At 35.5% G+C, this 17360-nt stretch overlaps 4 protein-coding genes across 4 annotated transcripts; all 4 read left to right on the top strand.

Annotated features, from left to right (window-relative positions):
* Positions 1-498: 498 nt before the first annotated feature.
* On the top strand, positions 499-5721 carry LOC101204177 (mitochondrial import inner membrane translocase subunit TIM22-4). The gene is made up of 4 exons (XM_004153491.3): positions 499-780; positions 1156-1346; positions 1428-1500; positions 5351-5721. Exons 1-4 carry the CDS (start codon positions 618-620, stop codon positions 5434-5436), a joined length of 513 nt encoding a protein of 170 aa, XP_004153539.1. The 5' UTR covers positions 499-617; the 3' UTR covers positions 5437-5721.
* Positions 5722-6428: 707 nt separating this feature from the next.
* Positions 6429-9681, top strand: LOC101204420 (cinnamoyl-CoA reductase 1). The gene is made up of 6 exons (XM_004145187.3): positions 6429-6758; positions 6885-7057; positions 7175-7360; positions 7763-7925; positions 8589-8775; positions 9297-9681. The coding sequence occupies exons 1-6, from the start codon at positions 6635-6637 to the stop codon at positions 9439-9441; spliced, it is 978 nt and encodes a 325-aa protein (XP_004145235.1). The 5' UTR covers positions 6429-6634; the 3' UTR covers positions 9442-9681.
* A 1344-nt stretch (positions 9682-11025) lies between these two features.
* Positions 11026-13344, top strand: LOC101204966 (gamma-interferon-responsive lysosomal thiol protein). The gene is made up of 5 exons (XM_004145190.3): positions 11026-11431; positions 11704-11769; positions 12123-12263; positions 12522-12614; positions 12968-13344. Exons 1-5 carry the CDS (start codon positions 11153-11155, stop codon positions 13058-13060), a joined length of 672 nt encoding a protein of 223 aa, XP_004145238.1. The 5' UTR covers positions 11026-11152; the 3' UTR covers positions 13061-13344.
* A 559-nt stretch (positions 13345-13903) lies between these two features.
* LOC101205208 (gamma-interferon-responsive lysosomal thiol protein) lies at positions 13904-17036 on the top strand. Its single transcript, XM_004145191.3, has 5 exons — positions 13904-14660; positions 15895-15960; positions 16102-16251; positions 16434-16526; positions 16644-17036. Exons 1-5 carry the CDS (start codon positions 14382-14384, stop codon positions 16734-16736), a joined length of 681 nt encoding a protein of 226 aa, XP_004145239.1. The 5' UTR covers positions 13904-14381; the 3' UTR covers positions 16737-17036.
* Positions 17037-17360: the final 324 nt, after the last annotated feature.

Below are 17360 nucleotides of genomic sequence, written 5' to 3'. Positions count from 1 at the left end.
CAAAACTGAAGCTACTTTCAATCTTCTAAGACTTCAACTTCTACATGTTTTCTTTCAAGATTCCTTAACTCTTGTTATTTGAATAGAGTTTGAAAATAGTGTCTATTGAATTAGAGAGAGTGGAGATGAATGTGTTTTTTTTGGTAGGAAAACGAAATTGAAGAGAAGAGAAGAAGAAGAAGGTTGAATAAAGAAAGAAATTGAAAGGGGAGTGTGGGTGGATATATATAGATAGCTCAAATTTAGGATAAAGGTAAGGTAATTTATGACAAGAGAGTGAGTTGAAATTGATATCAAGTTTGATGGGTTTGTAGCCACTAGATGTTTTCATTTGCATGTAATGAAATAGAGATGAATTCTTAAACAAAATATGAATGGGAAAGGAAAAGAAGAGAGAAATTGAAAATGTATTTTCATTTTGATCCGTTTGAAACGAAAAGGGCGGGCCCCAATACCCGACCCGTAATAAACTGTAGTTTACCACTGGCTGCCCTTCTTCCCTTCTTCCTTCCCCCACTCCCAGCAGGCCCTCACCTTTCTCCATTTTTCTCTCTCGCTCAGATTCCCCCTTCTTCTTCCTTTCTCACTTTTTTATCTCTCTTCTTCATTCCACTTCAATGGCTTCCACTTCTGGAGATGGATCGTCTCTCGATCCACCCACCTCCAGCGACGCCCAGCTGCCTCCAATTCAGCCTGTGAGGATGCCTACAGTTGAAGAGATTCGCGGCCAAGATATTTGGGACAACTGTGCTGTTCGTAGTGTTGTTAGTGGAGTCATGGGTATGTCACCCACTTTGCCTTTTTTTTTTTTTTTTTTGCAAGTTCTCTCCAGCATTCTCACTTACGTACTCTGCTCTGGGTTCTCTCCCCATCCGGACAAACGAATCTTCCTTGTTTTGATCGATTATAACTGTGATAACTTTCCATCTCTCTCAATATGATACGTTGAATTTGGTTTTTAAACGAGATTGGTTTATGTAGTTTGGGTTGGGTAGTACTTTTTATTGTTTTCAAGTGGATTAAGACTGGGAGGCTTAATCTTTCTCATATAAACATTGTTAGTTTAAACTTCACTAGAACAACCACTGTCTTAATTATCATTTTTTAGTTACTATTAGTTAATTACGTTTCTCCCTCACTATGAGATATATGCAGGTGGTGGGCTTGGATTTTTCGTGGGATTATTTTTGGCGTCAACGGATACTTCAATGGTGCAGGATGAGATGACTGCTAGACAACAGTTTGTTAATACTGCTAAACAGATGGGACGGCGGAGTTGGGGTTCTGCAAAATCGTTTGCAGTCATGGGTTTAATTTTCTCAGCAGCAGAATGTGTTGTAGAAAAGGTATCAATTTCGTGTCTTATGCACAATTGCACATGGTTTTTTATTTTACGGGTTCTAATTCCATTTCGCTGATGTGTGTAGGCTCGAGCTAAACATGATATGACGAATACAATAGTTGCTGGTTGTGTAACTGGTGGTTCAATATCAGCTAAAGGTTGGCCTTCTTACCCTTCGTACTTACCTTATTTTCCAGTCAAGTGTTGCATACATGTGAATTTTCAGCTAGCCATGTAAAGATATTTTTTTGGAAACAATCTTGTGATTATCAATTTGTGATTCTTATCCTTCGTACTTGTGATTCGTTACTCTGGTCGAAACTAAAATATTTGTAGGTACCGGTGGTTATCAATGTGTGTGGATTAGTAGTTCAACCGTCTTGCTATTTTACTGTACTTCCATAATCTCTGATTTCATTTTGTTGATATCTCATCTCTTAAGTTGCCGGGGAATAACCTGTTTAGTTTTCATGGTTGGCATCGATTGCACTGCTGTGTCTGCATTCTGCACAAGATTGTGCCATTCTTTTTCTTTTCATTTTTTGCTATTTGCTAATATGCTCTAAAATTCTTTCGTATCCAGTGGCCTTGGTGAAATTTATATATTTTTAAATTAGAAACAATTTCATTAATGTGTAAATTTTGCTAAAGTAAAAAAATTTAAGGAGACACCCTTGGAAAGACATTTCTCTTCTTCATCTCCCCTTTTCCCATTTTGTGTTTTGCGTTGTGGGTGAAGGTAAGGAAACACTTTTGTGGGAGGATCATTGGGTGGATGTATAGTCCGCTCTCTTCGGCGTTTCCTAGTTTATATCATCTGTCTTCTTTGAAAAATTGCTTGGTGTCAGATGTTTTGGTGTGGTCTGGGAACTCAGTCTCTTTCTCCTCTGGTTTTCGTCGTGCGTTCTCCAATGAAGAGTCGACTAATGTGACTTTTTTTCTTTCTTTGATTGACGGTTTAGATTTTAGATTGGGGAGAAGGGATGTTCGGGTTTGGAGCCCTAATTCGGTGGGGGGTTTTTCTTGCAAGTCTTTCTTTAGGATTTTAGTTAACCATTCTTCCGTTGTTGAGTCGGTCTTTGTTGTTTTATGGAGTTTAAAGATTCTTAAGAAAGTTAGGTTGTTTGTCTGGCAAGTCTTGCTTGGTTTTGTGAACTCAATGGATAAGGTCTCGAGAAAGCTGCCTTCGTTAATGGTCCTTTTTACTGCATTCTTTGTCAGAAGGAAAAGGAAAACCTGAATCACTTTATTTGGGTGTGGCCGTGTGCAAGATCAATTTGGATCCTTTTTTTTTGCAGGAGTTTGATGTTTCATTAGCTTGCCAGAGGAACATTCACATGATGATTGGGGAATTCCTCCTTCACCCTTCTTTCAGAGAGAAAGGGCGTTTCCTTTGGGGTGATGGGTGTGTGATGGGGTGTGTGATGTGATTTGGGTTTGTGGGGTGAGAAACAATAGTGTTCAAGGGTGTGGATAGGAACCCTAGTGAGGTTTGGTCCTTGACGAAGTTTCATGTTTCACTTCAACTATTTTACTTAGTCGGAAACCCTTTCTTTAGTGGGATTCTCTTTTAGGGGACTTTTTTTTTTGGATGCCTTTGTCTTCTTTCATTTTTTCTCAATGGAAGCATTTGTTTTAAAAAATTAATAATAGTAAAAAAAAAAAAATTTAAGGAGTTTGCTCATAGACAGACACCCTGAATTGGTTTATAAATTATACATGGGAGGGGAGTAGTTACATTTACATAGTTGTTTTGAACAGAATCTGCAAAGAGAAGCAACAAAGGCAGTGATCTGCTGAAGTGTTGTTGGAGTTGGAGGATCCTTGAAAATTTCTCCTACTTCTGTTTAGCCAAACTTCACTAGAATAAATTTAAAAGCATTTAGTCAAAGTACTCTAGCTAATAGAATTGCTAAGAAGAGTGTTCTTGGTCGAGAAGAGCATAGCCTAGCTCATCTCAGAAGCACAAAAATTTCTCCACAACAACTGAAAGGTAAAGGATGACAGAAAAAATGTCTAGCATTCTCAGTATATTCTTGGAAATAAATTGCAATTTGAGAAATAAACCTGTGCTCTGTGCAGATTCCTTTCCTGGTCTTGTTCTTTGTTTATGTCTCCTAGTAAAGTCAAAAGTGAAGCTTTTACCTTCATAGGATATACCTGTCTTTTCCTGAGAAATTCGTCTTTGTTTGTGTAAGCCTCCAAGTAAAGTCCAAAGTGAAGCTGTTACCTTCATTGGATAATCGTGACTTTTCCTGAGAAGTTCATCTTTGTTTGTGTAAACCTCCAAGTGAAGTCCAAACTGAAACTTTTTCCTTCATTGGGTTCTTGTCATTTCGTTTCCTGATTAACCTGTCTTTCCCAATTCTCATTGCTACTAACATTACAGTTTTTCAGCATCAGAGAAGGATTTTCCACCTAAATCTTCCGGTCTTTCAAATTTCCATGCAAATTAAAGAACAGAGAGCTATGTTAGTGAACTGCCTTACAGATACAAGTTTGCTACTAGTTATATCATACATAGCCTGTGAATGGTGCTTGACAGTGGCTGGTCCACGATTCAAATATCTTAAAACGTTTAACATGTTTTCTCTGCCAACGTGTTTAAGGAAATCTAAACTTCTACAAAAAGAATGATTGGTAGAACTTAGGAGGAAAGACCACACATGAACATAGGTGAAACACCCATCGAATGAACTACTTTACAATTACCGCAAGAAGGGGGGAGGTTGTTAGGTTGGTTTGTAGTTTCTTCCTCTTGGATTTGTAGTAGGAGCTCAATTTTTTTGCATGCCATTTTGGCTCATACAACCAAAGACACATGTACATTTTTAATGTGGAGAAAATTCTAGGACAGTACGAGGAGAGTTTTGGTAAAGCTTTAGGAGCAATCTCAAGAAAAAAATTCTTTAGAATGATATAGGCATGCCATCTGATCTTCACTTAGGGAATGAGGTATGATTCTTGTTGACTTAACTCTCGTTAAACCTTTGATTATAAAACATATCCCTGATTTTAAAAGATTTGGAGTAGAACCAACTGCCATCTAACAGTACACTTCTCCGCTCCTCTTCACTGTTAGCAAGAGCAAAGCCGAATTTATTGAAGAGCTATTTTGTTGGGTCCCGTTGGTCGAATATGAATTTGTAACCAAAAACTGAATTGATGTTCAGCAATTCAAGCAAGTAGTTTGGGTTTCTAATCCCAGTCGTTCTCAGTTGAAGTAAACAATGAGGGAGGGACTTCCAATGGGTTTTTGGATGACAAGAGATCGTTAAAATTTTATTTTGATCTTGTACCTTGGACCTCATTTTATTTTGGTACTTCCAAATGTTTCTATACTTTCAAAAATATTAAAATCAGTCTATATTGTTAGTTTGAAGTTATTTGTTGTTGTTTTGTCAAACATGGTAAAGTAATAATAATAATACTTTTCATTAAGAAAAGTTACGATGTGAATCTGCTTCTAAAATATATAGAGGGAAGAATGAATACTCCCTCTAAGGATTTTATTTGAACACCAGAAGGCTTAGAGAGAAGAATGAGTTATGGTCACTACCTACCTAGGGTTTAATAGTCGAGATGTGAGCAAATTGACCCATCTATATGGGATTTAAATATTAAGACTCTTTTTTAATATTTATTGAATATAAGGGGATTAAATTTAGACCATCCGGAAGTACAGAGAGGGAGTCATATATAGACCAAAATGATATTTAAACCAAAATCCTTGAAATTGAGAGATGATTTCTTTTGGTGCCTTCTGTAGAAATCTGAATTGTAGTTTCTGCTTTAATTTTGCATAGCTATTCTGCATCAAACTTGATGACAATCTCTTTGGCCTCCTACCATTCTTTTATCTATTGATCAATGTATGAAGAGTGAATAGGCAAAATAACATAACTGGCTATGTTAACTGAGATTGTCTTTATTTTAAAGTCGTCAATTATACACTTCTCATTTTCATCCCAAGCTGCCACATCTCATCTTATATGGTCTTAATCTCAGGTGGCCCAAAGGCAGCTTGTGCTGGTTGTGCAGGTTTTGCAGCATTCTCAGCGTTGATAGAGAAGTTTTTGGAAAGACATACTTGAGCTGCGTTTGTGCTCACAATTTTCTGATAGCAAAAACAAATCAATGGTAGAGAAATAATAGTTAGCCTGCAGCGTTACCATTCTTTTCATAGTAAAAATATGAACCTTCTTTTCTTTTGTTTTTTTTCTTTATTTGGGATAACTTTTAGAATATTGTCCCCATTGTTTTAGTAAAACATTATTCACAATTCCATTTGATTTGGAAGTTGTTTATTTTAATAGAGAGGAAATTTAGCTATTTAGTTTGAACCTCAGTTGACATTCAGATGGTCTCCATATTTACAATAAACAGACGCCTATGAACTATAATGGTTGCTGTTAAATTCACTTAAGAAAATGTTCATGTATAGCTTAAGTAAATAAAATCACATATGGGAATTAAATTTGAGGGTTAGATTTGTCAACGTAAGCATGTACAATTGTTTTGCTAATGGTAAAACCTTCCATGATAATGAAAACTTGAAGAATCAATTTAAATTAGTTCCATAAAAGGTGACTGTTTTAATAGAAAGAAAAATGAACCAAAATCATTTACAATTATACCAAAGTATAATGATTTATCTTGTCATAGATTTTGGTAGTGTGTTCATCTATTATAACTTAAAATAATTCTTCAAAAAGACCATTAAAAAGAAGTTTTAATACGGAGTTGAATCAAAGCAATCTATCAACGAGTAAGTTTTAAGTTTAAAGATTTCGTTGCTTTCTTTTTCTTTTGAGTCTTCGGTATATGATGATAGAAACCAACCTAACCTAAGTAGAATGGATACCAAAATTGAAGCTAGAAAGACGTAAAAGAGGGATCTTTCATAATCTAAAATTGTCCATCCATAATCTATGACATAACAACAACAATAATTCTTTTTATTTTTTTCAAATGTTTGGTTAAAATATTTTTTGGGTTTGTGGAGTTTGTGTTCCATTGGATTTTTGTCCAATCATTTCAATAAAATCTAAAAAGTAGTCTAAAGATTTTTTTGTAAGTTGAAGTTAAGAGTTACACGAGTACTTACGTTGAGCTGTGGTGTCGTATATTTTAAGGATGATGTTCCTTTAAAACGGCTGAAAGAAATTGAAATCTAAGAAGAAAAAAGGCAGCGGGTCCCTGAATTCAATCAATCATTGTGGTCGCCATTGATTTCAAAGCTCAGCATAAGGTAAGAACCCCATCCAACCATCAATTTTCTTCACCACAGTCATGTCCACCACCCAGAATCCTGAACTTGTTTGTGTCACCGGCGCCAGTGGCTGTATCGGATCCTGGCTCGTTCACCTCCTTCTCCTCCGCGGCTACTCCGTCCACGCCACAGTTCAAAATATCAGTTAACTTAACACTCTCACTTTCATCTCCCTCTTTCGAACTTCCCCTTGTGATGTGCTGCTTATCCTTACATTAATTACTATTTGATTTCTGCTAAATGGTTTGCATGACTGATCCACTAATGCAGAGGATGAGGCTGAAACCAAGCATCTGCAGGATTTAGAAGGAGCGGATGCTCGTCTTCGTCTCTTCCAAATCGACCTTCTCGATTATGATTCCATTGTCCCCGCCGTCACTGGTTGTGCTGGTGTCTTCCACGTTGCGTCTCCTTGCATTGTTGATGCTGTTCAGGATCCTCAGGTTTGATATTTGTCTCACCTCACGACTACTACAAAACATGAAATGGAAGTTCTGTTTTATGCTTTGAGGTTATAATTTGTAGATCAGTCATAATTAACTCTCGCATTGTATCTGTAGAGGGATTTATTGGATCCGGCTATCAAAGGAACCATCAATGTCCTGACGGCGGCTAAGGAGGCTGGTGTACGACGTGTAGTGGTGACTTCTTCTATCTCCGCCATGATTCCGAACCCTAACTGGCCGGCGAATGTTGTAAGGAATGAAGAAAGCTGGACCGATGTTGATTACTGCAAGCAAAAAGGGGTGAGTGCTTTATTTGGTTTGAATCTTTACCTCAGCTTGAGAACTATTACTATCGCAATAGGAGTTCCCAGGATAATGGAGAAAGGTGAAGGATAAAAGGAGATTTGAAAGGCCAATAATTCCTGATTCTTTTTCTAGTTTAATCTTCTTCTTGTTGGTTATAATGGAAGTTTTTCTTTCAATGCCATTTAGAGTCAATATAGTTGATAACTCAATTTCTCGTTGTTATGTTGTTCTTCTCCTAACAAGGGAAGTGGAACTATTCAAAGTTCCATGTTTACTTTCTGCCAATCAATTTGAAGCTCGTATTCTTGTGGTGATTGCATCATAGTAGGGATTTGAAAATTTGCCCAGATTTTCCAATTTCCTTCCTATTTTTAGATTTTTCCCTCCTTCTTGTAGCTGTGGTATTCAATTTCAAAAACTCTAGCAGAAAAGGCTGCTTGGGATTTTGCCAAGGAGAAAGGATTGGATGTGGTGGTGATTAATCCAGGCACAGTCATGGGCCCTGTGTTTCCTCCCAGAATCAATGCAAGCATGCAAATGCTTTTAAAACTTCTCGAGGGTGATTTCTCTTACTTAATTCCTACCATACTCTCTTCAAGATGGCACCATTTTTACACCCAGAAATTGCAGACTTGCAGTTCAATTTTGACTCTAACAAATTGTAGCTAAACAATCCAGTATATAAAGACACTGATTTGCATCAGGGTGGTTGTTGAACAGCTTAGTTGGAAATAAAGTAACAAGTTCCTTTCTCATTGAACTTTAAAATCACTCATTTATTATTTGATGGTTTCCTAAGGCCCCATTTGATGGCTTTCAAAATGCAGACTTTGTACGATTTCGATTTTAGATTATGCTTGTTTCTTTCTAATTTTTACCTTCCTAAAAGAAACATTTAGAAATTACCTTTCTAAAAGAAACATTTAGATTTCTAGTCAAACTATAAACACAAAGGTTGCCTTTTGAAAATTACTTTTCTTCATCTAAAAAATTGACTTTGATTTGGAAACTATCAGTAAAAAGTAGATAACAAAGCATTCTCCTAACTTAGGAGTGGAAGTATTATTTATAAGCTTAGCTAAAAAGCAAATGGTTCTAAATCTTTGTGTCTTCGAAGTTTTAGTTTTCCATCGGAATGGGACGGAAAAGAATTCACGTAACAATCCGTCTACGAAGTTTCCTTGAATTCCATACAGATCATGGCTTTTCTGTTCTTGGGCAGGGTGCAGTGAGACATACGGGGATGTGTTTATCGGAGTAGTGCACTTTAAAGATGTTGCATTAGCACACATTTTGGTGTATGAAAACAAATCAGCTACAGGAAGACACCTTTGTGCCGAGTCCATAGCTCGTTACTCTGACTATGTAGCGAAGGCTGCTGAACTCTTTCCTCAGTACAAGGTGCCCAGGTAAGGGGAATTTATGTGATCTTATCTACAGCTAAGTGGACTGCTGAGTACTATATAAGCAACAAGAAACCGTAGGATTTTTAATTATAGATAATGTTTTATCCAAATATATATACATAATATAGCCTCTTGCTGCTGTGCCCTTCACAAGTTCTCTTTTATAGCATCATTTAATAGATTAACTTGCACTGGAAATGTTTTTTATATTAGTTCTCTCAAATGGGGATTTGTCTACCCTCATTAGGTTCTTTCCCCTTTCATTTTGATTTTTAAGTATACTTGTTCTATGCATCCCTTTCAATCCAACAGGAAAAACAACTAAAAAAGAAAATATCACATAGCAACTTGTGATTAGACACCAAGTTGGATTGCTCAAAGATGAGTGTAGACCATAACGTACCAAAATATTGTTTTGAACTTACTCTACACGGGTGTATTTAGTTTTTGTTTAGTTGTATTTTAAAAGGTTGTAACAATCTCTTTAGTTTTGAGCTTCTGATCTCGTCCACTTCCCTTTTCAGATCGATAGAAGATTCACAGCCTGATTTGGTGAGAGCAAAAGATGGAGCTAAGAAGTTGATGAACCTGGGGTTGGAATTCATTCCAATGGAACAAATTCTCAAGGACGCCGTTGAGGATCTAAAAAAGAAGGGATATATTTCCTGAATATAAAATCATATGGTCATCTGTAAGTCCTCCTTTCAGTTAGGTAGTCAGTCCCATCGCTGTGACCCTGTGACCATGAGACCACCTTTATTGTAGTATTGTTATAAACGTTTCTGTTGATGTGGGCAGTCTGAATTTTATAAAAATGTCGATGAACAAACATTTTTAATCATATAAACAAAGTGATCCACAATGTAGAACAATGTAATGCCTTTTAAAATGCACCATTCCTACCAAGAAGTGCTTGTGTGCCCCCTCTGTTACAGACCAAAATATGAGATTAGCTTAGAAAGAACATGTGCGTGAAGAAACTAAAAAAAGGTAAATAAGTCACTCGTGATTTTGGTCCTACTTATACAATGTACTGGGTAGTGGCCACTGGCATTAAGCATAGAGTAGCAATGTTAAAACGTTGTTAGGAGTCAAAAAAATGTTTAACCTTGAAAAAAGGGTTTGTGTATCAACTCAGACGTGTCTTGCTGGTTTATACCGGTGTTCAATCAGGCCGTTGATACCTTAACCGATGATTTATAGTAGGAGTGAACATGATGGATCGAAAAACTAAGCCGACCGATCAAATAGAAGTTGGTTGACCGAAAAACGAGAGCGGTCGGTTGGGGTCAGTTTTGAAAAGTTTCCAATCGAATTTTTTTTGAAAAGTATTTGTAAATATTAAACCAACCGACCCTTACTCATCGATGTCGAGGTTGGTTTGAACATTTACTAAACCTATGATTTGTTCGAGAAAAATCAACTTCATCTGATAGATCACCGCCCCTAAATTGTACCGATGCTAATATTGTACTAGACATAACAATCAACACTCAAGATCACAACTACGATATAACATAACTCATTGATATAATAACAGATCAACTCAATCACTTGTCTACCCATCATTTTTTTTTATTCACTAAAGCTAAAGTCTAAATTTTAGTATTAATAAAAGAGACGTTCTTTACTTAAAATAGCTTACCTATTTAAGTTAAAAGAAGATTAGTCATTTTATTATAATTACTTTTTTCTAAAAATTGGTGCTTTAAACAAATAATTTGTTGGATATAGATAAGCATGCTTTGATTAAAAAACGAAGATTGTTTCTTCTTAATCTATACTTTTATGAAGTAGACTTTTCGAGGAACCTAAATATGTGAGTTTGGAGAATAAAAATCATGATATGTTATCATTTTTAACAACTCTATCAATTTACATAAAAACGTATCGTAGAGGAGACATGGATGATCATCTTGAAAATTTCATTAACGGTTGTGGAGTTACTATATACAAAATTACTAAACCCAACAAAATATTCAACTTCTAAATATCAATCCTATCATATCTTATATATATAAAAACACAAACATTAATCATTCCATGCAGATATTTATCAATACTAATGAAAAATTATCACAACTGACAAGTTAGATATTTTTTTGTAGAAACAAAAGAATATTTATAGTTTTATAAAGAAATATTGAATATTTTCAAACAAGTTTTTTTAATTTTTTTTTGTGGTTCACAATTTAAGAAAAAAACAATAAAAGAATAAATTACGTGTAAAAATATTGCAATAAAGGAAAAGAATGATTCATTCAGTATTCCCAGAGCGAAAGAAAAAAGAGTTCATATGTAATGTAGAGAAGAGATTCCATGGAAAAGAGTTAGATTCGTTCTTTTTTCTATTTAACAAAGAATCTCTGTAATGTAATCAATGGAGTCTCCCCCTAAACTCGGTTTCTTCCTTTGCATTTCTTATCTCATTCTCTTCCTCTCCTCTTTCTTCCTTCTTTCATCTGCCTCAACCTCCACTTATGGCACCCACAAAGTCTCCCTCAAACTCTATTATGAGTCCCTTTGCCCTTACAGCGCCAATTTCATTGTCAACTATCTGATTAAGCTTTTTGATGACGATCTCATCTCCATAGTTGATCTCAGACTCGTTCCTTATGGCAACGCAAGGGTTGGCCGCAATGATTCCATCACTTGTCAGGTCCTCCTCTGTTTCATTAACTTACATTTCTGCTTTGATTACTTGCTTGATGAATTTACTGTTTTGTTTCTTCTCTGTGCAATTTCATTTTGGGGTTTTCTTTGTCGGATTCAATTTGAAATTTTTATATATTTAGATGGGTAATTTCATATTCCCAATTTCTTCATAATGTTTATCAGCTTAAACTGCTTGAAGTTGATTGATCTTCACTGTACTATTTCTTGATGGATCTAAAGATACAGTTTTATTAACTTGTTGTACTTTAATTTCAGCATGGCCCTAGTGAATGCCTGTTGAACACTATGGAAGCGTGTGCCATTAACGCCTGGCCTGAGCTGGTAAGACTTTCTCATGGGACTATGACTCTTTAAAACTACCGAGTACTGTATATAACTCCCTTTTCTTTGTGTCATTTTACTTGGGTAACTGATAGTTGATATTAGTTTCTTCAAATTTTCTTATTAATATTGTTTTGCCATCGACTGTTCTAATGTTGTTGGTTCGGGTGAACGGAGGTCTCCGTGTGTGTTTCTGTTTGACATCTTGGGATTGAAATGTTGAAACTCAAAATCATTGCCACCTTTTTTATCAACATAGGTTACCTCCAACTCCATATGAAGTTTTATCATTAGTTACTAAGTTAGAGAATTGGATTTTGGAGGATAAATTTCTTCACTGATGTGTGATGCAGGATGGACATTTTCCTTTCATCTACTGTGTTGAGTATCTGGTGTACAAACGGAAATACACCCAGTGGGAGTCATGTTTTGAGAAGTTGGGGTTGAATCCCAAGCCCATCAGTGATTGCTACAGTACCGAGCTCGGGAAAAAGGTGAGTTCCTTTAAATAATATTGACACCTGTTCAACTGAACTCACACGAACCTGTGACAATAGGTTCCTAGCTGACAACACATCTAGCTGTCCTTGGTTTTCTACTGTCTGAAGATTTCATAAATTTTGTTGACTGAGAAGTAGGGGTTCCGTCCATAATCAGTTCACTGTCTCTGGTTTATGGTTTAGTATACAAACATATTAGAGATAGTCAAAGTGGAGTGTTCTTGTAATTGGACTCTTATCATCTTTCTGCAGCTTGAACTGGAATATGCAGCTGAGACCGATAATCTTCAGCCTCCTCACAAATACGTGCCTTGGGTTGTTGTAGATGGGCAACCACTATATGAGGTTTGTTCCCTTCTTTCTGTTACAGTCACTCATCGTTCAGTACGAATGAACTGCATATATAGGTCTAGGCTTGGGATATACAAACATGGACATGAAGACAGTCTATTATTATTTTCTTGGCTCCCACTTATAACCATTTGGTTTTTTGAAAATTATGCTTATAAATAAACACTCATTCGTGGATCTTATTACCATTTACTTTTAGAATTTGGCATAGGATTATTTTATACACTTCTTAAAGAAAATGTGAAAATTAGAGAAATAACGAGAACAACTTCTTCATCAGGTATGGTATACACTTTCATGAACTTTGAAACTGATGAGGATCTCCATAATCTTTTCTGTTGCTGTAGGATTATGAAAACTTCATAAATTACATATGTGAGGCGTATAAGGGACCAGCTGTGCCTACTGCTTGTAAAGCTTCATCCATCAGTGTCATTTGAAGATAAGAAGCATAGTTTAGCCTCCCAGATAACCCCAAGATGACTGATAAAGTTTGTTGATTTAATCCGCAAGAAAGCGGTGGAGGTGATAATGTTATCATACACTGCTTGAATTATATCTCTTCCTACATGCTTCATACTCTTTAATTGGATTCAGCTTTATAAATAAATCAAGATTCAGTGTAGTTTGATAAAATGATTAGAAACTATGTATGGAAGGACATTCTACAAGGGATTTGATTCGACATTTCTATTTGATATAATAATAAAAGAAAATTATGATACGTTAGAAGGAAAAAGAAAAAAAAGAGAAGAAATGCCACTTGCTACTATAACACCAACAATTAGTAAACAACTTATTTAAAAGTACTTAATGTTTATTTGTTAATTTAAATATTTTTTTGAAGTTCTTTTGTTTTCATAATTTTTAGAAACATGGACAACGATTATTCATGAGTATTTTTGAAAAATTGAGACTTCGACGTTTTGATCGCAACATGACACTAGAGTCATTGCAAACAAAAACGATTTCTCGATTTCTCGACCATTTGCACTACAACTTGAAACAAAATTACCCTATTGAGTGTGATTTTAACAAAACTAAGCTGATTGGTTTACTAAATTATATTATCGATACACTCAATTTTGTTTAGATGGAGAAAGCACCCCAATTGATTGATGAGGCTTCAAAGAAGATTTTAAGTCAGCCAATTTTAGTGATCTTAAATTGTGGAAAAAATCTGTTGGATACTAAAAGATGCAAATAATGGTTAATCAAAATCTGAGTATAGGTGAATGCAAAGCGAAAAAGAGAGTTCATATTGCTAAAGTGGAGTTCTCAATGTCTAACTCAATAGCAAATAGTTGATAAGAATCAATATTTAGAGTGATTTTGAACTGAAGGAATGTATGTATGTTTCTTTGTATATGTAAAAGTAAATTCATCCTTCTTCCAAATTTTATAGCTTCTATAGTTTCCATCTTTCTTTTGAGTTAAAAGATAAAAGTTTGATTCAGGGGTATCTTTTATGATAAATGAATGATTTGGAATGGCGTGCCAGCAGCTTCAATTTTCCGATCTTGGATTGAATCCAATCTGCTCGATCGTCCTTATCCTTCCTTCCATCATAGGATTTATTCCATTTTCATGGCATTTCCAATAATTGAATTTTGTTCCATGTTGATCTCTTTACGTAATTCCGCTGACATGCAGCAGTGGATCACAGTCAACAAACCTTCAGCGATGCAAATTCTAAACAAGTAGCCTTTTCTTTTCTTCATTTGCAATTTTTGGTTCGTAAATCGAATTAACTTGTTTATCATGGATTGTTGCCCTAGAATCGTACCCTCATTCCTTTCCCTTTTTCATCTCCTACTCTTGCTATGCTCCCTGGTTTCAGCTTCACCACCAATCCCTAATTATGGGTGTGAAAAAGTGTCTCTGGATGTTTACTATGAATCTCTCTGTCCAGACAGTGTGAAATTTATAGTGGACAATTTGATTGAGTTGTTTGAAGGTGACCTCCTCTCCATAGTTGATCTCAGATTCGTTCCTTACGGCAATGCAAGGCTAGATCGAAACAGTTCCATCACTTGTCAGGTCTGCCTCTACATCATTATACGATATTCTGTGTTTCTTTTGGAATGAAAATAGTTGGATTAAAATATTTTTATAAGGATTTCATTTCAACCTTAATTTGCTGGCCTAGGAAAACGGGTAATAGTTCGATTGCGTAGTTAGAATGACCTGGGTTTGTGGCTTTTAATTTCTTGATCCCGTTTCCCATTGTTGGCTGTACTCCACCCAGAGAGCTTCCTTCACCCACCTAATCGATTTTTCTCTTTGCCTTTCTGCTTTTTACCTTAATTATAGAAGTCAAAATAAGAACAACCCCCCACCACATTTAAACCCCCCATTCAAATGCTAAAGGAATTCTTTTTCTTGGACGAATTGCTAAACGATTATACCCAAAAACAACAAACGTTAGATTTTTTGGTCATTCATTAAATGATAAATACGCCATTTTCATCATCTGCTATTCTTTTAAGCTCTTTGTGAAGCCTTAGTTGGATTAACTTACCTTGTTCTATGAGGAATGAGGAATGAGGAATCTGCCTTGCAATTCCTTTTCCATAAGACATGGCTGGGGAGAAGGGAGCAAGGCTGTGTTAGACCACCACTATTATTTACTTATAATAGAAGAAAGAAAAAAAATAAAGAACGTGAGGAACTACTTACAGTTATTTAAAAAGAACCACCAATAGTTTAATTAAAAAATGACAGTTATTTTATAAAGGAAGTTAAATCAATGAGAGGGGGATGGAAAAAGGGGGCAGTTTTTGGAGTGAAGGAAAAGGTCTGCAATACTCCTTGAAAGACAGGAGAAGCAGAAGACTGGTGTTCTATATTCTGGTTTGCTTATTAGTATTTTGTTTTTGTTTTGTTGTTTGGAATTTTGGATTAGGAGGTTTTCTTTGTTTGATGTTTGTGAATTATATGTAATGTGACTCATCTTCTGAGGAACACGGTTTGCTTATGTTGTAAGTTGTGTTTGAATTATCAATATAATAGAAACACTACATCAGTGTTCTATCAGGCTGTCTCTTAAAAATTCAAGAGATGTCTTCATGTTCTTAGTTCTATCGTTTATTAACTCACATTGATTTTCTATTCTTTCATGGTTTCCGTTCCATGTCAAGTTGACATTTTGTTTTTGCCTTTCTCAGGCTTAACTCTGGAAAACCTAGTAATCACACAACGTGCATACACATGTATGAAAATACATTGCATTTATGGTGGCTGATGAACTTGCATTTTGTGGTGTTGATTTCAGCATGGGCCGAATGAATGTCTCCTGAACACTGTGGAAGCCTGCGCCATTCATGCCTGGCCTGATCTGGTAAGTCCCGTGATGAGAGACCTAAATCGTCATCTGCTTAGATTGGTTCTGGCATTTGTTACCTGTGTTTTCCTTTCTCAGTTAATTTATCTGACATTCAACCATGAAACTATTCATATCAAAATTACATTGTGAATGTAGACAGGGGCCACAGGGCATTTTCCTTTTATTTACTGTGTTCAGACTGTGGTGTACGAGCGGAAGTATACCCAATGGAAGACTTGCTTCGAGAAATTGGGATTGAATTCTAAGCCTGTTTATGATTGCTATTCTTCTGGGCTTGGGAAAGAGGTGAGTCACTAAGACTAAAACCAACTCAAGTAAGGTTATACTTTGTTGTTTGCTCAATTGCCCCTTAGTGAAAATTATTACATTCTTATGCTGTGAGCGTTAAATCAATGGCAACTCGATAAAGGTAGCTAAATCTATGAGGATTGACTCTGTTCATGACCAGAATTATCATATCTATGCAGCTTGAACTACAATATGCAGCTGAAACCAACAATCTTCAGCCTCCTCATAAATACGTTCCTTGGGTTGTTGTTGATGGACAACCACTTTATGAGGTTTGTTTTTTCTCACATCCAAACACATTAAAAAACTGAATCATGGGCATGTTGATTCTCAGAGTGTGATGATTGGACATTAATTTATATACAATACATAATTTAATGTTTCTGCAGGACTATGAAAACTTCGTCAGTTACATCTGTGCAGCTTATAAAGGTTTTTCGGTGCCAACAGCTTGTAGAGCTAAATCCCTTAGTGACATTTAACGAAGGAAGTTTTTCAAAATATGCTTTGGAGAAGAGGATAATGCTGTTGGGTTTACCTGCAATGCAATAATGTTCAAATCTGATGTTGAACTATATGTTAACAAATAAAGTTAGTATTGAAGACTTTTGTGGCTTTGACATCAACGTTAATAGTCTTATGTATGTCTTCAGACTATGAAGGGAGCATTTAGACTGTGTCTTCATGCCCTTTTTTCTTATATGTGTGTGTGTGTGTGTATAATCATCAAAAGTTTATATCTTTTGCAATTTGGATATGAATTCTAAATTATGTGAAACAAAGTACAATTTTCAATAACTCAAAAACCCAAAATCAAATAATTATTATTACACGGAATCTTGTTCTTTATTTTTAAAATGTGAATTTCCAATTAACTACTTCTACTTAAGGTTTTCTGTTTCTTTCCTTTCTTTTCTTTTAAAGCTTCATCACTTACTTTCCAAATATGTTTTCAAAACATAAGCCACCTTTGAAATACAAAATAGTTGTTTTCAAAAACTTACTTTTGTTACAAAATTCAAATGTATTTAAAATAAAAATAAAATTAGAAAACTTGCCAAAAAGATTGTGAGAAATATAAAAAACAAGATGAACTATCAACTGAC

The sequence above is a fragment of the Cucumis sativus genome, chromosome 1 (genome assembly GCF_000004075.3).
Source record: "Cucumis sativus cultivar 9930 chromosome 1, Cucumber_9930_V3, whole genome shotgun sequence".
Classification (NCBI taxonomy): domain Eukaryota; kingdom Viridiplantae; phylum Streptophyta; class Magnoliopsida; order Cucurbitales; family Cucurbitaceae; genus Cucumis; species Cucumis sativus.
The sequence above is the reverse complement of the archived record's forward strand: the minus strand, read 5'-3'. Positions and strand labels throughout refer to the sequence as shown.